Raw genomic sequence first — 23404 nt, forward strand, 5'->3', positions numbered from 1 at the left:
TACAATTTCAAATTGCATTTAATGAAATGTTTCAATTTTCACATCTCTAACAAAAGATTACAGATCATTAAAAACAGTCTGATATGTTGACAAGAGATGACATCTTCAAGCTTTTTTCCTAAAGCCCCCCTTTTACTCATATACAAAGAATATATTACAGGTATCTATTTATATTAAGGTGATCTAGCCCTCAAATTTGACACCCTGTACATACAAGAAATGCTAAAACAAGGAGGAGAAAGAAAAAAAAAAAAATCACAAGCTTATTTTTTTCACACACTTTTTCTTGTTCCGCCTGCAAAGACAGACATCATCACTATGCTACAATCTTTAGATTTATTATTTCAAGTGGCTTTAAAAAGGAAACCAAAACCCCTTGACGGTAAGGGATTTATACATTCTTCCTCTTCCAAACAGAAAAAGCACAAACATATCGGTAGCTGCATGTTTGCATCCACCAGCAAACAAACAAACATAGCTGAAGATGTGTGAGGAGGTGGAAAAGTAAGGCATATGAACGCACCAGATGGGGATACGCATGCAGCCTGGGTGGAGTCCTTAGAGGGTACCTACGTGTGTGTGGGGAACACCTGGCTGCCATGGCAACTGGAGAGGTGAGAGCGCCAGCCAGGCTGTTGCTCGGAGGCCTCTGAGAGTTCACCTCAGGCATGTCACGCCAAACTCAAGCCTGTGGATCATGGGAACGAGGAGGAGCCACTTGATTCCATTCGCAGGCAAAGACAAGAGGGAGATGCGCCGCACATATAATTAAGAGGAGTCGCCATTCCAAATCCATCTGCTGTTGTTTTTGTTGTAGGTCGCAGGGGAGAGGAAAAAACACACTGCTAAGACAAGTTAAAGGGCGTCCATGTTTAGACTCAAACGGCCATGGGACAACATCAGAGCAGACAATCCAGAGGCACTGTGAGGTGTCTCACACACACACGCACGCACGCACGCACGCACGCACGCACCCCCACACGCGAACACACGCACATCAGTGCACCGAGTAAAGCTTCGCCTACACAAAACAACACAACCGCAGAAATAATTCATCAAATAGGACTCTCTATTTACATCTAAGAAACATACAAGAGAAAATAACATTTAAAGCAATATACGCCCAAGAACATTCAATGCTAGTTGATCCCATGGACAAAAGAGTGCAAAGAAAAAAAAAAAAAAATCAATGGCTTGAATGTTGGAATGTCGATGTCACAGGACGGAAACAAATGGAGGAGGAAAGAGACAGCAGGAACTTATTCAATTACCGGACACGAGCCCATGTTAACAACATCACAATGAAATTAAAAACGCAGTCTTTTCTCATTCCAGCAGAGTTGAATAAATCAAATCATGACACAATCTATCTGAATCCGTTTAAAAAAAGGAACCTTAGAGTGATTAAAAAAAAAAAGAAAAGAAGAATCCAACAACTTTCAGTTCCACTCAAGTTAGAAAGATGTCACCGACTGTCCACTCTGGCTTTAGAAACAGCAAGTGCAGCTGCTACTTGTGCTGCAGAAAGGGCGGCTTCCAAATTGGGACTGTTCAAAACTTGTGTTGGGGGCTCACTACACACAAGTAGCACTCTTCAACACCAATACAAAAACAAGGTGGAAAAAAAGGCAGAATAAGGTTATTAAAAAAAAAAAAAAAAAAAAAAGTCAATATTTGGTAACAGAGTTACCATTCAGGAGCTAAAGGAAAAAGAAGTCTCCCGTTTCCTAAAAAGATTGGATTCCTCAAATGCATTAGAGGACACGAGAAAAAAAATGACACTGCTTGCAGTCAAAGTGGCTAAACATCTTAGGGCTAATGTTCTGCTTAAAGAGGAAACGTCACAACAGAGTGAGTGATTGCCACTTCAGTTCAAAATTGCATTGCCCTCCCGTTACATATTCATGCGCCAAGAGCTAACAAAACAACAACAAAAACACGATCAAGTTTCTTGCAGTTAAAAATTCCAGGCTATATTTCAGCTCAATTGGACGATTTGCTTATCGCGCTAGCCGATCTGCGGAGTCTTCCGGAGACTCGGTTCCTGGCGGCCCGGGGCATGGTGGGGGAAACCTGGTCAACAGGGTCTGTCCATGTAGCAGCGGCGGAGGAGGAGGAGGCGGAGAATTCAGTGTTTGTGCTGCTGGAGAGGGAACCTGCAAGTGACATATTTGCAAAGCAGAGAGAGCGTTACAAAAAAAGCCGATCCTGGGAGATGCAGCAGCTCAAACATGGCGGTGTGATTCATCGGCATTTCTCGGAGGGCTTTTTCATGCATGCGGCCGCGCCCTCAAAGCAAAACGCCCCACTCGAACCACCGTTCGCGGGTAAAACATTTGCTCCCTGGCTTTAGTCGTTAGGATGAAGACGTGAGGAAGTGAACGCAGTGGAGCCTCTAAAGTCGAAAAACGATTTGTTTTGGGAGGCTGGTCGATGCCCGCTTTGAAATCTAAACGATTTCCTCGTAGGGAATAACGGAAATAGAAATAACCCCTTCCAGGATTGCTATCATAAACATTTATTAAATTTACAGGTCCCCTTTTCAAGTACTTGGCACCCCCAGTAGATGGCAGAAATTTAATACCAGAGACATTTCGACGGACAGGTACAGAAACAAATCAAAAATAAATGCTTCAAAACACAACTCGTTATGCTGAATGCACTTGTAATCAATGGGAGCCCGCTGCATGTTTTTCCTCTTCAACGAGCCAGCTGCTCTCATCTTGTGTTCTATAGCATAGCGTGTTGTAGGACCGGACATTGTAGCTGGCTCCCAAAAAAATGAAGCATTTCTGTTTCAATCTTTCTATTTGACTTGCCTTTTTATTGTACTTGTGGATAGACTTGCATATTTTGCAAGTGACCGTGATAATCGGTCTGACACGCTTGTAGCATATGTGGCCCTATGTTGGTGCGTGTTGAGTTCAGGGTTAATACTTTAGGATTTTTCATTTGATGCTGGTGGAACTGAGTATCACACGTGACGTCATGGCAAGGCGACTTTGGATGAACGGTTTTCAAGCCGTACGACTTGATGGGCTTTAGAGGTTCCACTGGAAACCATTTTTGTCAAGTTCATGCTGTTTCACATGCTGAGGAAAGCATAGCTTGTGAAAGAAGAAGCTGGCTTCGAGATTGTCAGGATGCTTAGGAGATTAAAAAAAAAAAGGGAGAAACCTTTGTTGTAACAGCTAGAAATATATATTTATATATTTCATGCTTTGAAAAAAAACTGTCTTGTCACTGTCTTGTTGTGGTCTGTGTGCTTCCTTTTTGTTCGTAAAAGCTGCACATCAAGAATTATGGAAAAGGCAGGCAGGTGGTCATAACATGTTGGCGAGGACAATCAAATGTTATGAGGGCCGGCCTGACTTCCTTGGTCAACCTGCAGCCCCCTGCCCGCCTTTGCCCCTTGACGCGAGTTTAAACAACTCCTCTGCTTTGTTGGGAAAGCATCTGGTTGCCTATTTTCTTTCCGTGTCCTTTTATTTTCTGCCATCTTTTTTTTTTTTTTGCAGAGCATCTCGAGTTGCAGCGGCTAAAAGGAATGGCAGATGGCTGGAGTAACAGACACTCAGCAGCACAGTGGACACCAGCAGCATCCAGGGGCCACGGCTTTGGATAAAACAGTGGGTGTGTGAGGGGAGGTGCGTGTAGGGTGGGGTGGGGGGGCTGTTCCAAACATTCTCAAATCTGCATATGAATATGAAAAAAATATATATATGGGACGGGTTGGGCTAAATATGGGGTCTAGCCCTTTGGGCAGTTCATATCCTGCATTCCTGTATTCTTCTACACTAATTCCTACAGTAAACACTCATTACATGCTAAAATTGAATCTACCACAAAGGCAAATGATAGACAGGAAGAAGTCTCATTAGTTTGTGATTGCGGTGCAGTTCACCCACTCAGGCTTCCCTATCCATTAAGTGGTCCATTAAAACATACTGCTCCAAACAGCAGCATCTCTCACAATGTGCTGTTTAATTACTGCTGATGCTTGTGTGGCCTTATTAAATAAGAATGAATTTTCATATCCAAAAAGTTCCACAGAGTCACTGCTGTTGTCATTTAGACCCAGGATTCATATAGCTAGCTTTGCCGAACGTTTGTTTCAGGTGGAAACAGCGGCGGGACGTCAACCAGGAGATGCAAAAAAAAAATAAAAATAAATAAAAAAAATAGGGTCGCTGCTGTCCCACTGGTCCCCTCTATGGCAGTTCAAACAAGGCTTCACATGACAAAGACGTCTTCCAGTGTGGCAGGTGTTGGTCTCAGAGTCCGCCTCAGGCAAACAGGCACACTCCAACAGGAGGAAATTCAGGGGGAGGGGAGGCGGGTTTAAAAGAAAAGAGAAAAGCGTTTGCAGAGAAAAGGGATAAAAGGCGCTTGGCATGCACAAGCAAGGGCCAGTAGTGTAGCCGTATTGTTCATGCTGCTACTTAGTCAGGTGCTAATTGTCGCCACCGCTCAATTACCAGCCTGGCCTCGACAGGAGGACACCCAGCGAACAAACAGCCTGGTTTTCGCTGTCCCCTTCCCTTTGTCAGTGTGATCAGTAAATAAAGATTGGTTAGTAGTGGATGGAAAAAAAAAAAGAAGGGGGCGGGGTGGGGTTGAGTTACAACAGCCAGGATGCATGTATGAGCGAAGGGTAGGATGTCGCTCCGACCCGCGTTGCTTACCTTCGTCATATACAGTATTTGGACCTTTAAGTTAAATTTAATCTAAAAAGGGAAAAAGAGTAGAGCATCACATGAGACGGCAGTGGACAGACACAAACACCACGGCACAGTGAACACGACACATCGCTGCTGAAAAGATGCTTGGACGGCATGTGTGGCACCCGGGTTAGTTGTCACTGGAAAGTTTGAAACTCAGTCAAGGTTTACCGAGTACCTTTTTTCCACCGGTGATATTTTTAAGACCATTAGGTCTGCTGTCCACCGGACAAAACAGCCATATACAGAAGCTTAATTTGTGAGGCATGTACGAAGTATGAACGGTGGCCAGTTGACGTGGTAGCAACACACTTTGGAGCACTGCTCCTCAAGACAAGACGACATCTCAAGACGGTGGGTGATTTGTGAAGGCATCGCAGGCCAGTACTTTGCACTCACTTTACTCACTGGTGAGATTAATGGCAAATACTGGTGAATGAAAAAAACAAAACCATTATTTAGTGCAAAATGGACGGATTGGTGACGGACTAATTCATGCAAGACGCCATAATGAAGCACTGTGGAGGTTCCTGACCCAAGCCATCAAGACGGCACAAACGCAAAGGAGGAGGCTGACTCATGTAATGTTAAAGCCTCCACGGCAAAACACGGAATCACTTGCAGGGGCACGTAGCACATAGCATGCAGCATATGCACTTTCAGTGGACCCCTGCTAGGGGCTACGGCTAAATCATGCGTCACCCCCAGGTATCTATTAATGGTTGTGAGACTTGGGGGTGACCTAAGTGAACATACAGATGTTAGTGGGCTGTGGCTGGGCGTCATGCCGAGTGTGGAGGAGGCAAAGCAAGAGTCTTACAGTCCAGTTTGGCCCAAGGGTATTCCATGTCCCAAACCATTCCCGGCCAACGCCTGCACGCTGTCATGAGGCATGGATGACATGTTAGTGGCAGCAATGGGAAGCAGACCAGCACGGAGGGAGGGAGGAGGGACAGACAGACAGTCAGACAGACAGACACACACGCAGAAAGCGAGATACGCAGGCACAAATGAACAACAGGACAATAGAAAACGACCATATTGATTGGCCGGTTAACAATGCCCAAATTAGTAAAACTAATATTTCATTTTGTATTGCAGTATTTACAATTAAAGACCAACACTGACATGAGTATGAATATTTTTACATTTGCAGAGCTTTCTGAGTAGAAAACAATTACATTATTTGAATATTACAATTGCTGCAAAATAAAAAGTCTTAAACGGGAAGTCAACGCAAACCTTTTTCTTTCAAGAATATGTTCTATGCAAGCCCACTAGTTGAAATAGGGCTTTCTGATCAATATTGCATTTGTGGAATAAGATTTAATGCACTCGTTTTTAGCCATCTGTGGGGGCGGCCATTTTGTCTTCTGTCGACTGAAAATGACATCACAACTGCTCACTAGGACCAATCACTGCTCAGATTCAGACAACAGGTCAACCATGATTGGTCGTTGTGAGCAGTTGTGGTGTCATTTTCAGGCGACAGAAGACAAAATGGCCGCCCCCACAGATGGCTAAAAACGAGTGTATTTTTCTGCTTAATTTGTATTCCCCAAACGCAAAATTAATCAGAATGCCGTGTTTCAACTAGTGGGCCTGGTGGGAACATATTTTTGAAAAAAATACCTTCGGGTTGACTTCCCTTTTAAAATGGGATTTGTCTTCTTTAACTCATTCACAGCCACTGACGAATTTACTTGTCTTTTCACAGTCCAGCCATTCAATCCCAGGAATTGATTTATATTTTCATCACATTTTTTCAAACGTTTGGGTAAAAGAGGTTTTGAAAATGTCTAGCAGCGAATGAGTTAATATTGGATTAAAATATCTTGAATTTTGATTTTTTTTTTTTTTTTTCAAGCAAAACTATATGGTGAGTCGTGACAATTTGTATGTAGCTGACGGAATGGCTCGTGAGTCCGTCATGGACAGACGCTCATTGTACTGACGATTGATGGGAAATTTATAAAAAAATAAACAAACAAATAAATAAAAAGGATTAAACACTGACCGACGTGGCTTTTCATCCGCCAGCGTAATAATCCGGGTCAAGTACCGATGGACCTCTCAGTCCATCACAAACGGATGCCTGTTTTGCCGACGACTTATATATATAATTTGATATTATAAATGTTATCCGACAAGCTTATAGACCACTCCTAATGGCTGACGTATGCCGACATATGGAATTTAATTAATTTCCAGTTTTAGGGTTGTGTTTAGCCAGAGTGCAGGCGCTTATTAATTTGCCTGCCATTCAAAGTGTACTCCATCACTTAAGCACTTAATTTCGATTAAATGTCAAGCTTAGGTTATTTTAGCAATCATCATGACTTCTCCGTCTTTCCTCACAATCCTCTCGTGAGAGCGATGATTGTCAGAAGTGCATCTTATTCACTGCCATGGAGGTGACGATTACTGATGTAGGCTCAGCGATGTGTTTAGCAGCAGGAGAAGCCAGCCGAAACTCGTTGCTGGCTAGCTGGTGTTGCACCCGCGAGTAGGTGACGTAACGGCCTTGCGGCTCATTAACGTGCGCTTGTCCAACCCCAGCAAAGCTTTTTGGGACCGTCTCAGCAGTGCAACTATCGAAAAAGTCGAAAATGATTCTCAGTTTCGCTATTCATTATGTTTTGATGAGGCACAAAATGCAAATACTGACCCACAAACTGTGATGCGAAATCGCTTATTTTGAGCCTTTCTTTAAAAAAAAAATATATATATATATACATACATATATATATATTTATATATAATATTTTAAGTATAAGTATATTTCAAAATGACATATATTCATTTGTTTGGGATTTTTAAAAGTCAAGTGTCGCAAGAAGACTCAATAGCGTTGTGATATTACAACCAGTATAAAATGTGGGACAGAAAAACTAATGCACTTGAATCAGTGTAGTTACACAAAAGTGAATCTTTCGGAGGCAAAAAAGTGTTTTAAATACAGCATTTTGACGATCTGACGATAAACATGAATAGCACAAGTGCATACCTCTTCATATTTCCCTATTAACTATTCAAAGCCACAGCTGCTGTCTCTCAATTTAAATTGTTACATGTAAAAAAATTGTGTGCTATTGTATACTACTCTCCCTTAAGAATACGCGTCGAGACCCACTGGAGGAGAAAAGTGCAATCCTGTATTGATTTGTGTGCAGCTGTGGATCGATCACTGCTAGTACAAGTAGGAAGAACAAGATAAGGCACGCTTTGGATTCTATTCATCATGAAGTGATAAGAGTCCTGTGCTGACATCCGCAGGCTGCTCTTTAGCCGGAGGGATCCCTTAAGTGTTGGTGAATGATCTCATGGCGACACACAGACACACACACAAATACACACGCAAATCACAAACACTGAGAGACATTTAACAGGGCTGCTTATATTCATGGGGAAGACATTGCAGCAAGTGGCTTGAGGAGCATGTTTTTGAAGTCAGTGGAGAGCCAGGCCTGTTGTTTGATATTTGATAGTAAAGGTGGAAGAAGAGCAAAGGTGGAGCCGATGAGTGCAGTCAGGTGCGTTTCTGCTGCCGCGATCGATTTGGACGAGTGGCGACAAATAAAGACGATAAGGAAGGAACATGAATTGCACGGATGGGAAAACAAGGGGACAAAATGAGCAGAGTGAAAGTTAGGAAGTAAAATACGGGTGATTTCTCACCTGTCCCGCTCGTTGGGTAGCCAGGGGAGGGAGAGAACACCTGCGAGGCAAAGTCTTCAAATGTCATGACCTCTCTGTGATTCTGGACAATAGCTTCCAGGTAGAGGGCTCTCTCTTCATAGCTGGTTAACCATCATTAAGGAATATATGAATAAATATGTAACAAGAGCAACAGTAAAGTCAAGCTCACATTAAAAAAAAAATAAAAAATGATGAAAATTAATTGTAAAATTAAGTCTTTGAAAGTTCCTCAACTTCAATTAGAATCGATCATATTTTTGGTAACATATTGCAATTTATGAAAATAACATACTGTTCCGGCTTTTAATGTCCAACCATAAGGCGCTCAAATCGGGGTTAAAGTTTCAGACGCACTTTTCAGCAATCAGTCGAGAATTTTGTTGGTACTAAGATTCCAAATGATGTTTATTGCGATCCAAAAAAGTTCCAAATGGGATTCACAATTCCAAATGACAAATGAATAATAGCTTGCAAAAATGTCTTTGTGGTGTATGAGTCAAACGTATGCGTAGTAAGTGTAAGGGTAAGTGGTTGAAAGACTATATGATCACCCCGTCTGTGCATAGCAAACATTTGACTTCCCTCTTGCACGTCCATTTAAACACACCTGATATGTGCATGTCAATCAATCTGTGAACAATCCAGGAGTCTGCCAACAACAACACATAGGGGGGGTAATCACTCCAAATCACAAAAGTACGTAAAAAATATACAATAAGTTTAATATAATAATATATAATTGAACCTAATCTAAAATAAACCAATGTGGCTCCAACACATGCCCTTGCTCTACATCCAATCCTAATTACTTAAAGCAGTGATTCGCAAATTTTTATCAACATTAACGTACAGTCAGGTAGTTGACCTAAGTGTTCATTAGAAAACAAGGTAGAGCTTTGATCCTAAAAAGTATGCCAATGTAATATGCTATGTGAACACTGTGCCGAATGTAATGTAACACTGTGCCTACATGTAAGACAAGAATAAAAGATTACATCAAAACCTATTGTACATAAAAGTTGAATAAAAGTCTTGAATCGTAAATAAATGTAAAAAAAAATTGTTCTTAAAGATTGAATGTATTGTTCTGTCCTTAAAAGGCAAACACATCTGAACCATACTTCAAAAGAAAAGAAAAAAACAGGCTGTATCTGTCTCAGGTCTGTTGAGAAACTCAGAAGAATCAACACAACGGTATGTTGGCAACACTGCAGACAAGTCGTACCTCTTGCATGCTACCTCGCAGAACTTTCAAAATAAAAGCATTGCAATTTTATGTTTTACTTTGACTTTATAGTCACTATGAGAGTTGGTCAGAGACTGTGGGCGGGCAGTATGTGCCCCCCCGAGTCATACTTCGCCCAGGTCTGTCGTACAATGTCTATATTATGGGTCAGACTACATTGCTTTGATTGGACTTTCACAAGTACAAATGTTCCATAGATTTACTCAAATAAATGTAACAGAGTCAATGTAGCATGTTACAACCCAAATCTGGTTGGGACCCACAAATGGGTTACTGACTACGGTAATTATGGGTGTATTGTAGACTTCAAGTAAATAATTTCAGGTGGTCTTCAGGTTATGACGGGACCTATTGTACATTGACATTATGAACGTCGTGCAATTGACTGTGCCATATATCAGATGGGGTTACACCATACACGTACCCCTGGGGGTACGTGAAGGCACTTCAGGGGGTACGTGAGATTTTAAAATTGATTTTAAAAGTAGCATCAAGGCAAAACATTTGATTGATCACAGCAGTTGCCTCCCTGCCACCAACAATGACAAACATCCTCAGTGAAGCACAAGCCAAGTGTCTCATTAAAATGTCTCACTAAATGTAAAAGCACTCAGTTGAGTTTCAGGGGCCGGCCCCAGCCAATGTGGGGTTCTTCAATGGCGCCCCCCTCTGTGATGATTATACAAACCCTTACACTTTTCCCCCCTAAGATTAAAACCCTGACATATAAAGTGAAAAGGGAAATGTCTTTAAACTATTAGTAGCAGGAAAAAACATTTGCCTGTGAGAGGTAAATGCTATCAACAAATAATAAAAGCATACATTAGGCCAATATAAAGTAGACACCATATCGAGTACAGTTAAACTCAACAAATTGTTTGAAGACCCCCTTTGCGGCCCAGCTACATAAAAATAAAAAACATGATTTACTGATTAGTCATCACCATCAAGTCCATCAGAGGTGGCAATCAGCCAAAAGGGCGACAGAGGCTAGGTTCACACTCCAGGTCTTAATGCTCAATTCGGATTTAAAAAAAAAAAAAAAATCAGATTTTTTTTTGTGTAAGCGTTCATATTACATTATGAATGCGACCTCAGTCTTGTCTGCTGTATGAACACATGCGTCGTCAAAGTGGCCTGCATGTGCAGAAGAAGAGACGACGTCACACTTGACGTTGTGTTTGCGGAAGTAAATGTGGTCGAGCGTGTCCGGGCATTTATACAGTCAAGCGATTAGGTAGCAGGTAGAAATAAATACTGTATTTGGGGGAAATTATGAGGCGAGGCTTTAATATCTCGTTTCATGGAGACATCACTAACGATGACGTCGCGTCTTAACCGTGTGTAAAAAATGAATCTATCTGAGCCGTAGCTGAATTACTACGATCTCCATAAATATCCACTGCATGCTTCATGTTTCAAGGTGGATTCAATTAAAGTAAAATATAAAGTCAATAGTGTTACTCAAACTAACTTTGTAGGTTCGATACCCTGCTGCCAGCAGTTTCGCTCTGCCTGCGCGGAGCACATTTTGGGCTCCGGTTGACGTCAATGTCGGATATATGCGACCTGGCCGTTCAGGCGGCATCGCATTGGAAAAGATCGGATACGTATTCGATCTAGGACCACATATGAAAGCGACCCAGGTCGCATTTGAAAAAATCGGAATTGAGCAGTTCAGACTATCATAAAAAAGTCAGATACGGGAAAATATGGGCAAAAAAAAAATCTGATCTGGGTCGCATTTGCCTGCGGTGTGAACCTAGCCAGAGGGAAGTAGTTGGGAGGGGGATCGGGTGCGTCATCGTCGGAACTTATTTCAATTTATTTTTCATATTACAGTAATTGGGCATTGCTTTGCATTTAAATCTATAGGCCTAATATATTTTCCATTTTAAGAGTTAATATAAACTAATACAATTATATTCAAGGGGATTTTTTTCCCCTCTATACCTGTTTTGGTTCCCCCTGGAGACCCTGGCGCCCTTAGCATCTGCCTAAATAGCTTAATGGGGAGCCAGCACTGGTTAAGTGCAACAATAAGATTATCAGTGTTGACAGTTGGTAATATTGTCAAACTTCTTTTTGATTATTAAATCGATATTTTATTACTTTTTTTTTTAAAGCAGTTTATGCTTTTATTTAAAATTAAGTGAATGATTTCTTTTTGAGAAAAGATCAAGATCCAGATTCCAAAGGAGGACGGTTTATGTTGATAATTATTTTATGTGGATTTTTTATTTATCCATCCCGCTTATCCTCATAAGGATCGTGGGAGTACCGGAGCCCATCCCAGCTGTCAACTGGCAGTGGGCGGGGGACAACCCGAATCGGTTGCCAGAATCGCAGGGACACAGAGACAAACAAACATTCACACTCACAATCACACCCAGGGGCAATTTAGAGTGTCCAATCAACCTAGCATGCATGTTTTTGAAATGCGGGAGGAAACCGGAGTACCCGGAGAAAACCCACGCAAGCACGGGGAGAACATGCAAACTCCACACAGGAAGGCCGGGGCCAGATTCGAAACCCACAATTTCGGCAGTGTGAGGGGGACGTGCTAACCAGTTGACCACCAGTCGCCTTTTTAAAATTTATAATTAAGTCAATTAGTTTTATCTCCTTTTTTTTTCTAGAGATACCACTACAAATGGAGTTCTAAAGTTTTTAATCCGGCACTGATGGCATAGCACTCTTGTTTTGAGTCTATTTGTGTTTTCATCTAAAAATGCTTTGTGCTGATTGGGAGTACTTATTCTATATATATATATATAAATTATTTCACAAGGGTTCATCATTGAAAAAGGTTTGACAACCACTGACATATATATTATACATCCTACGTCATAGTTGCATTTTTTTTGGAAAATTAAATTTTGACAGGCATACATCAGAAATGTAAGGTAATTACTTGGTGTGTAACGCTAAATGTATTCCTGTTCGGTAAGTTTCTGTATCATATCGAACTTCCACACAAAATATATTAGATAAGAGATTTTCCTAAAAAGCAGACAAGAGTATAAGTGACATTTTTGGGCAGTATTTTGTGCAATTATGACACAAAAATTGACTATAGCAATAGCGACCGTGCCCAGCTGCGAATAGTGGAACTCTGTAATTAATAGATGCTCTGCCTAAAAAGGCGTTATAATTGCTTACAGATGCAACAAGATGGCGGCAAAGCACTACATGAAGCTCCTCAACTCCACTTCAACATAGTTCCTTGGCACTACTATGGCAATACTTTTATACCAGACAAAGCTTTGGCCTGAGCACAAAAACAGTGGCTAAGGCAAGTTTTCAGTGAATAACAGAGGATAATTAAAAACAAACAAACCGATATATAGGTGAATCTGCAAATCGCAAATATGCAGTAACACTGTATATTAATTTTTGTACATGCAGTGGTCATATTCATCCTCAATTTCTTAATCTCATTTTCTAAAAGGCGCTTTGAACATGTAAGCTTATCTAATGATGTTCAAAATGATAACATATGTTTTTAAATACTGTTTTTGAACAATACATTTGATCTATTCTTCTTAACTTCTATAGAAGTGCCAAGTGGGTCACAACTTAGTGACAATAAGAAAACGCGAGTCCCAGTGTGACAACAGATGAGAACCACAGCTCTCAACAATCTTCCCTCCCCTCTCTAATAGAACTCCAGCAGCAGGCAGCATGTCTACTACTTCCCTCTCTGATATGCTGCTCGCCACTTCTCTGTGTCATCAGGGGGAAAATTGAAGCCATTTGAAATTCAGAGTGACAAGCAGCGACTGGAGCCTGGGCAGCCAGTAAGCAAGACGGATGGCCGGATTTAAAATGACGGGAACAGTCCAAATAAATAAATGGGGCTGTGAAATAGCTGCGGGTGAGGGTGGAAAACAGTCCGACGGCCATTATCATGTCATTATTGAGGATGAAGTGTGGCAAATCTGTTGTGGAATGGAGGCTGGGGCTGCGTAAAATATGCTAAAGGAAACTACTAAGGGAAAAATGTCTCTGATGGCATGATGACAGCAAGCAGGATGCAACAATGACTGATTATTGTCACCGCAGTCTGTTTACCACTATGTATCCTCCACTGACTGTATGTTACAAACGCACTTTCAGTATCAAACATAGAAACAGTTCAACAGCCCCCGCCCCAATCCCATCAGGAGTGCCCAGCATGGGGTGGCGCTGGGCTGCAGCTAAAGCCAAGGACGAACCAGGTTGAGCTGAGATAGGTTGGACAGGGCTGAGAAGCTCCAGTCTGGGTTGGTTAGATAGGACGAGACAGGGACTGGGCAGGAGGCCTGCTGTGGGCACATGCCGCCACAGCGGGGGCCAAGGCAGCCATGACCAATGGCTTTGAGGAAACCATGGCAAAGTCGGGTTGACGGGCAGCTGAGCCGGGACACTCCAACGGCTAAGATGGCCAAGCTGCTCAAAGGGACAAACAGGGGGAACAGAAAGACAAAGGCTAGTGTGAAAGAGGAAGTTGAGATTAAGATAGTGCCAGTATGGTGGCATATTCCATATATAGTCAGATGAAAATGCTGATGGTAAAAATATTTATAATTCATAGTAGTGTAATGATGTCCAGAATGGTTTACCTGTACTCGTTTGTGCAATTTTATGGCGCATGCATTTTCATGAGGCAACGCGGCGATCTAGCGGTTAGCACATCGACCAAACACTTCTCAGGTAGTGGGTTAAGAATTTACTGTGGCTAAATCCCACATCCCAAAACCATGCATGTAATACTAACTGAATGGTCTAAACTGTCCAGAGGTTAGAATGCGAATATGGACAGCTGTTTGTGGCCTTGATTGGCTGCCAACCAGTCCACAGTGTACCGTGCCTCTTGCCCAAAGTCAGCTGGGATAGACTCCAGATCACCTGCGACCCTAATGAGGACAAGCGCGACAGAAAATGGGTAGTTTTTCATAGTTAAAAGCTGAAGACCAAACAAGTATCTGCATCGAAGTCGTGGAAAACAATGGCTTAGCATGTAGAAGCACTCATTCCCTCCTGTGCTTTATATCGGTCTTGCAGTCATAACCTGATGCGCTGCTTTCTGTCACAGACTGGAAACAATGTTGGACATCCCAGGCACTGCTGCCATGGTAACCTGGGTCACAGCTCTGCGTGGTGAGTCATTTGGAGGGTTTTACAGATGACAAAAGGAGATAAATTATGTTGGTAAAAGTGTACACAATGTGTCCATTTCAGTGATAAGTGGTAGACAAACTCATGTGACGGAAGGACTAAATGAAAAGAAATGAGAGAAGTTGAGAGTGAAGCCAACAAATGACGGGGAAGAAAGATGAGGAGAAAGACGAGGAACCTCAGCACAGTGGGTCAACATAGCCATATGGCCGTCCATTATCAGAGATGCAGATGACTGCAGGCCTGTTATTGAGATTCCTAAAGCAAATATTGACTCCAGCTGGAGCAGGCGCTCTTCTGACTCTGACACATACATACCTCTTTTCCAATTCTTACTTTTGCTGCCCTCCATCTGAGTTAGACAAATGGATAAGATTGGGTGGGGACATTTGATGAATAAAATGCGAATGATCAAAAGACAGCAGCACATGACATGGGAGAAAAACATGGCAAGAGGATGACTAATAAAAGGTGTTTTCCAGAAGAGTGAATGCGAGAGTCATCATCGGTTCACTTAAGTAAATGGACAATGCTATCTGTGGGTAAAAAATTGCGGCATAGAAATCAGACCTGATGCACAGTGAGGGGTAATCTTGCCCTCTCTCTCATTCTCTCGCTGGCTGCCGCCTCTTTCTGTTTATCTCTAATTACTAAGCCAGGGGTACAGCTTGTTCCTCTGCATATGCACAGCCGCTGCTGCCTCTATGCAGTAACTAGGGGCAATCAATCAAGGGACACATTCAGAACAGTAATATAAAGATTATATCCATGTCAAGGGCACACAGTCCGTAGTTATAGTGACCTTTTGGGGGAAAACACCAACCCCTAAAATTGCTGTAAAATAAAAATAACACACCATTTTGAGAAAAGGTTACGCTGGACTTTTGTAAGGACTACTAAACATGTAAGGAAAATATAAATATGAAGGCTTTGTTTGTAATGTTCACTGAGTTTAGTCAATTTAAAGTGGATTAATTCTTGTTAAACAGCAATAGAAATACAAAAACATAAATGCATAAAAACTAATCAAAATCGGTTGTCAGTGAGTGATGACAACATAGGGTCGTAAAAATGCCAAACTACATGTATAAGCCCACTATCATACGAGTTGATTGCAAGAGCCAGCCTAACTTCCACCTCCTCCAACTGTTTGCAGTAGCCAGCATAATGCTGCTACTTGCCTAAAGGTATTAACAAATTCTGTAAATCAGGTCCAATTCAGGAAAATAAGCCCATCACAACCAGCAACGAGCGCTGTTGCATCTTTCTATCCTTAAAGCCGGGAGAGCGTATACATAATTTTCTATTTATTATTTAATTCTCTGTCTCTTAACCAATGAAATGCATCAGAATATACACGCGACGGTGTCGTATGCCCGCGGAGGATGTTCCGGAATTCTTTCGAGACATACTGTAATGGCGGAGGCCGCGGTCGCGGGAGCTCTTAAATGAGTAACGGCAGTGATACAGACGACTTTGAACCAGTAGAACGTGATATATGGTTAAGAAATATGTTTATAGACAACGACAATATCGACGTACTTGTAACAAAAGAGGATAGTAATTACTACTCGATTTTTTAAAATTAAAAGTAGTGCTTCTCTTGCACTGACACTTTATTTTTATATCTTCGATTGAAACAGTAAAGATTAATAAACTCGGGGGTGTGTAAAAGCTACATTTCTAAGATCTCAAACAATTTTGGAATTATGTTTCTGTCTGCTACAGGGGCTAAAATATTCATTATTTTATGGGTGTTGAATTTCTGGGAAAAAGATGACCTTAGGTTTTGGGGAGATTTAGAGCCAGGCGCTTTAGGTCTTAATGCGTTAACGCTAGTGTTGTTCCGATACCACTTTTTGGTCCCGATACCAATTCCGCTACCTGGCTGTGCAGTATCGGCTGATGCCGATACTGTACCGATACCTCGCCGTTTGAAAAAAATTCAAAATAAGCGCAATTTTTTTTGTAATTCTATAGAACTGCACTCACTTGCATGTAAAATTATTCATATTTAAATCATCACTTGCGAAGTATCTGTAGTAACATATACACACAAAATACATATGTTGAAGAAACAGCCTATTTTCATAGCTCTTCGTGCTTGTGAGAGTGAGACATGGAATACATACTGTATTCACATGAATGTACATTTGTAATAAAGCAAGGTGCAGCATTTGTACTTCTAAAATATATTCATCGATTCTAACCGACCCCCCAAAGCGTGATGTCATATTTGTATGCTGCCAGAGGGGCAGGCGGTCGAGTGAGTGAGATAACAGAAGTCCGTTATGTGTTTCTAAAAACGGTTAACACCTGTGCTCTTTATGGTTGCTCTGATCGGTCAACTAGAGATTTCATTTTGTGATACCGGCAGTGATTCAGATTAACCGGAGGCAAAAACGAAGTTGTTTGAAAGCAGACGCGCACAATGGCTGTCAAATCTTCAACGTGACCACTTAACACCATCACAACATACAAGGTTATGATCTGATGACTATATCAATTATTGTTTTCTTTTTACTTTTCATTCAAGATTTACTTTGCACTGCTGTTCAACATTAATCTGTTAATTATATAGGTATACAAATTTCATATACGTTGATGGAACATTATAGAACATTTTGCTGAGCGATGTGTTGTAAACAAACTCGTCTCTTTGTTAGCAGTTAGCAAGCTAGGGCGAGCTCGAAAAGCTTTGAAGGGTCATAAAGACGAGTTTATCTGGACACAAACCATTTCTTTTAAGACGTTTTACACCATTAAACTAGTGAATGCTGTATTGTGTCAAACAAAAGCAACATTGCTACGAGACAAAGATCCAGCCGACATGCCCCCAAAGTAATTGCAGGCTCTTGATAGCATCAAAGTCCCCCCAAGCAACTGCCTCCAATGTGGCGATGTATGTCCTTATAGCGACCTTTTTCTCCAAACTAGACCGATGACCAACAACGCTAATAATGGATAAGGCTTCTCTTCGTATTTACCTTCCGCATGCGGCTCTCAAATATGCGCGCTGCGTTCAAATAATGATACCAGTATCGATAACCGGCGTCAGCGTTTTATTTGTTAGTACCGGCCTTTCCGATACCAGAACACTAGTTAACGCCTGCCTGTGCTAGGTTCTGTGAACTGTGATATGAAAGCACGGTGGTGAATACAACTAAAGGGAAGTAAAAGAAAGACTTGGACAGATGCAAAGTAAGTCAATGCAAAGACAAAAATTGATTGCACAATGTTGAAATAAATATTGTCAGGTAAGTTCATTGGGAGCTGGTCGACCAATATGATGAACTACCAAAGTGTATGGTGATCCAGGGTCACTACAGAAGAGATGCTGCTCTCCTAAATTTAATACAAGATTGATTAACCAAATATTACTGCTTTAATATTCAGACACTTGGGGTAATGGTTTTTGGGTGTGCAAGCTCAACCTTCCTACCTAAAGATATGAAGGTATGAAGAAGGGCATTTTTGGCAGGAATGGTGTTTCCAGTCATTCCAAATATACAGGCCAAGACAGTGCTGGTGACGAAGAAATTGCCAGATTGCTTGGACCCTACCCTTGAAGGCACACGGGTCAACATGCGTGCACATACATATGCATTTTAGTATGTACATCTGCATGCGTGCTGCCCAGATGGTAGGAGGGCAACTCTTGGGGAGACTAGGGGTCAAGCATTTTGTGGATCAAAGCCAAGGTCAGGGCAAATGCAGAGGCCCATGTTCAAGGTGAATGAAGGCCTCAGATGGCTCTTCATTAGCAGGCTGCTCTGTCTCTACTGGACCCCATCAGCCAAGCAGCACCAACCTTCATCACTAGCTCCCTCTTTTCCCCCTCCTGTCCACAGGGACCTGTCCTGAAAACGACTGTCCACTGGGATCCATTTTGTGCCTAGTTCAACCCACCCATTGCGGCGAACCACTCCACACATGCTCACACACAGCCGTTTGTGCATAAGTAGCCACACGCACGATTCCCCCCAAAAGCCAATGCTGACCTCTGATCTGGTGACTCCCAGGAGAGCATCTTGACCGTCCACCCTCAGTCTTTGTATACCTAAGCCACCCTGCTGACAGAAGGCTTCTCGCCACCACTGGATGATGACACACACAGACTTTAAACATACATAGCTGGTTCATATTCATTCCCCTCTAAAAAGTTTTGGGACGGTGGGTTCAACTTTGTTTTTGCTTGTGGACATCAAAAGACATATGAGACGAGATCACAATTTCAGCTTTGATTTCCAGGTATTAATATATGGATCTGATACACAGCTTAGAAGGAGCATTATTTGTAATGAAGCACCAACATTTTAGGTGAGCAGAAATACTGCAATAAAAACACTTAAAATACGTTAAAGGAAATAAGACTAGATACTTTGTTGAAAAAAAACTACTGCTACTTGGAATTGCTGCACTTTTACGTTCTTCTTTTGTGATGCTTTTCCTGGAAGTCTAGTTGTCTCTGGCTTCAGCCCTCGAGTAGTCCACACAACTCCGTTTGAAGCTTACGTAAAGCATGCATGTCTAACAACCGGAAAAAGTACTTGAGTTGACAAAGTCTTATAAAAGCTCGAGTATCCAGTGTTGTGAAAAAGTGTTTGCCCCTTCCTGATTTGTCACACTTCAGATCATCCAAACAATGTTAATATCTCATAATACTGGAGAGGTAAATGCAATTTCTAAATTATTCTTTTATTTATGAAGGGTAAAAAATCCAAACCTATCTGGTCCTATGTGAAAATATAATTGTCGCAGAACCTAAAAACTGGTTGTGTCACCCTTGGCAGCAATGAATGAAATCAAGCATTGGTGCAAACTAGTGTTAAGTCTTTCACATTGATGTGGAGGAATTTTTTACACACAGTTCTTTGCAAAAACGTTTTAAGAGGAAGTTAACCCAAACATATTTTTTCCAGAATATGTTCTATGCAGGCCCACTAGTTGAAATACGGCATTCTGATTAATCTTGCATTTGTGGAATAAAAGTTAAGCAGCAAAATGCACCCACTTTAACCATCTCGGGGGCATTTTGTCACTTCTGTCGACTGAAGATGACATCAAAGTTGCTCAGGGCTCAGATAATCACCAATCACGCCTCACCTGTTTTCTGAAGCTGATCATGTCATTTTCAGTCGACAGCAAGTGGCAAAATCTCCGCCTCCCCACACAAAAACGGGTGGATTTTGCTGTTTAATTAATATTTCATGAATGCAATATTAATCAAAATACCGTGTTTAGACTAGTGGGGCCGCATAGAACATATGACTGTAAAGATTTTTGAGTTGACTTCCAATTTAAGTCTGTATCTCACTGAGTGACGAGGGTTGGCAAGTCTTTGCGCACAGCCCGAATATTGATTTTTCGTCAGGGTTCGTTCAAAGTCGCTAATGGCCGCCAAGACGTCCGCCAGACGTGCGCCAACAGTTTTAATGGTCGCAAACAGTTTTTATTGTGTGCAAGATATTTTGAACATGTTCCAAATTTTGTTACAACAAAAACTGCTTGCAATCGTTGGTGAACGTCTTGGCGACTGTTTGCGACCTCTAACGTACCCTGACAGAAAAACAACATCTGCGACAGCCTTGGAAATGGCTTTAGTAACCTTATCCAGACTGATTTAAGTCACATTTGTTTCTCATTTGTTCTTGAACGTTTTGGGATCATGGCATGATATATTTCTTTTTGAGGTCTAATAGCCTACTTCACTTTGTCTGACAGGTACTATTAAAGTGATTCAGTGGCTATGTTTACATGGACACATTTAGTCGGATTAAAAGCCTGATCGTTCTAAAAATGCTTCATGTACACAACCCAATTGGAATATTCTGACCTTGCCAAGCCCATTCCGGTCAATATCTTATTCTCAACGAGAGGGGTGGTTTATGCCGATTGATAATCCGATCAACGGGCATGAAAATGCTAGAGACACTTATTTTGAAATTTCGGAACAAAACGTCTTTATCATGCATGTCTGTGACGTCAGTATGTATTTCTGTTGTTCCCGGAAGCTTGTAGAAGCAGAGTGAGCAAAAGACATAGCGGCCGCAAGACAATAGGAAGTGTTGACTCAACGTGACAGCGCAAACGGGAAAAATTTGTGAAATAACTCTAGCCTTTAAAGTAGAAATGGACGGAGTGATGTTTTGTTGACACAGAAGTTGCTGCGGCCTCTTTTTCTTCTCCTACTATTTCCGGTATATTTGGTCAATCTGCGCATGCCAAAATAATTTGTTTTAGTGTCCATGAAAACAGTTAAAATTTTGTCCACGTAAACGTAGCCATTGATTCAACAAATCTGCCCAGTGTGTAGCCAGTGTAGCCAGAAAAAAACAAACTAATCTTTCCAAAAACTGTGCTTAACCACATTTTGACAAGGAAGGGACAATTACTTTTTTACAAAGGGCCACATAGGTTTGAATTTTTTTCAATTCATAAATAAAATCGCCATTTAGAAATTGCATTTTGCATTTAAAGGGACACTGGGAGGAGCTTAACATTGGCACTTATATAATAGGTTTGCATGTAAAAATGACATCAGTACCAAAGTGTCCGCCCCAAAAGACTGTAGTGATTTAAAGTCTTTTTTTGTGATTAGATTTACGACAAATTTCACCACCCCGTAAAGAGGCGTGGCTTATGTTATGTTTTCGGTCTCAATGGTCTACGTCACGCGAGGAAGGCATGCGTGGTAATATTGCTCGCTTTGACAGTTCTGTTGTCTAAAACGGCGACCAATCGCCACCAAAATGCAAATGCACATTACTACTCTTGTCCACTTTAACCTGTGAAAGTACAAAAGTTTTATTGACATAAAACGCGATCTCATCACGATCACCTCCACAAAATCAAAAATACTGTGGTGATTGCTCCTCCACTTTCACAAGCTGAAGCGGACAAGAGCATGAATGCGCACACGAACCCCGACTGGTTATATTTCGGACATTTAGCGACGCTAAACTCGTGTCTCAGGAGGGAGAGAGACGGCGGCTTGCAGCAGCAGCAGGCAGATTGGAGCCCCCCGCTTCCCTCCCCGGCTAAAGGTAGGATTGGGACGGCTAATAGTAGCAACCGGCTTCAGGCCGTTAAAACAAAAGGCGTTAGCACAGCAACATTATCTCCTTACTGTCCGCCCAGCATGTGGAGGTGAAGATGAGCCTGTGTCTTCATATCGCCTCAGAAGCAGTCGTGTGCTTTCAGCCGCCACCTTCTGCCTGAGTGAAGCGGCGTGAGAGTGACAAAAGCCCTCATCGAACAGCGAACGAAAAGTGTGGCCGAGTGTGGCCGCATTGGAACGTGCCATTTCGGCTGTTAACTTCCAAATTGGACGGTGCGTTGTAAGTCAAAAAACTGGGGGCATTTCTCATCCAAATAAATGTGCACATCTACTCATTCCCGCTTCAGTGTCTGTTAATATCCTGACTGGTGTTTAATGCCTCGCTCGTCCTAACCGTGATCAGCAAAGAGGCCGTTTATTTTAAAGCAAAGAAGCAGTGTTTTTTTTTTTTTTTTTCAAGCAAAAAAGCAGTGTGCGCCCGTCCCAGCCTAAATCTATGTAGCTCTGCTGACTTCCACATTTCCTCATTCTTATATAAATCAGCCACGGAGAGGTTAATCCTTTTGATATTTTGAAGTGGGCATTAGTAGGGATGTCCACATAAATTTTGGTGCCAATTGATCACCGTTTTTGGACGTTATAAGCAATGAAAGTACAATGATTTCCAATCGAGAGTTTGGAATCGGTTGCCCCCGTGACTCCGGCCGAACAAGGATAGAACGGTAAGGGGCGCGGCCATTGTTCTCATTATCAAGGGGGGTTATTCATGGAGTCACTTATTTCCTAATTATTCCCAAAGTCTTTTCATTTTCCTGATCAAAAAATATATAAAATGAACTTGTTAGTGAAAACGTGGCCATCCCGGCCCCACCGTCCCTTCAATTGGTCATCTGTGAGCAAATATAATTGGTTAGATGATCCATAACCTTCAATGTGATAACTTCTGAAATCAGGAAGGGGCAAACACTTCAATGTGTTGGAATCTTGTGAATATCGTACATTTAAAACACACATTGAAATAAATATACTCGCAGGGTTGTCACTTTACACAATAGAAGAAAAAATACAACTGATTGCATTTCCTTGTTCACTTCTATTTATCCATCTGAATAGAAAAGCTTTTTTTATTCATCAAATATTTGTGTTTAATTAAAATGTGATTATTTATAAAGCATCTAATTGGAGTCCCACCACTATTAAATATATCACTGTTGTCTTGCACGTCCATCTTCTACACAGCTTGTACACAACAGTGTCACGTGAGCTGGAACCTCTCCCAACTGACTTTGGGTAAAATGCAGACTATACCTTGGACTGGTCACCAGCCAACAGCAGGGCATATAGACACACTCACAGCTATGGACAACTTAAAGTCTTCAACAAACCAAACAATGTTTTTGGAACGTGGCAGAACCAACAAACTCCACACAAGACATCTCGACTGTCAGGCAGAAGAGCTAGTCACTACTCCACTATGCTGTCTGGTCTTAATGAATGTACTGTAAGTACATTTCATGG

General features: G+C 41.7%; 1 protein-coding gene across 7 annotated transcripts in view; it reads right to left on the bottom strand.

The window, feature by feature from the left end:
- Positions 1–23404, bottom strand: part of ralgapa2 (Ral GTPase activating protein catalytic subunit alpha 2) — a 118136-nt gene continuing 94732 nt past the window's right edge. For 3 of the 7 annotated variants that reach the window (XM_086049394.1, XM_086049390.1, XM_086049392.1), the window contains 2 exons: positions 8400–8521; positions 1–2156 (listed from right to left, as the gene is read on the bottom strand). In XM_086049394.1, coding sequence (XP_085905520.1) covers positions 1984–2156; positions 8400–8521 — 295 coding nt within the window. In that variant the 3' untranslated portion in view covers positions 1–1983. Of the gene's footprint in view, positions 2157–4685; positions 5602–8399; positions 8522–23404 lie in introns of all 7 variants that reach the window. The other 4 variants (XM_086049391.1, XM_086049395.1, XR_015089285.1 and 1 more) reach the window with 4 other exon arrangements.

This window comes from Filicampus tigris, chromosome 13 (genome assembly GCF_054856515.1).
Source record: "Filicampus tigris isolate MCC_2025a chromosome 13, RoL_Ftig_1.0, whole genome shotgun sequence".
Lineage (NCBI taxonomy): Eukaryota > Metazoa > Chordata > Actinopteri > Syngnathiformes > Syngnathidae > Filicampus > Filicampus tigris.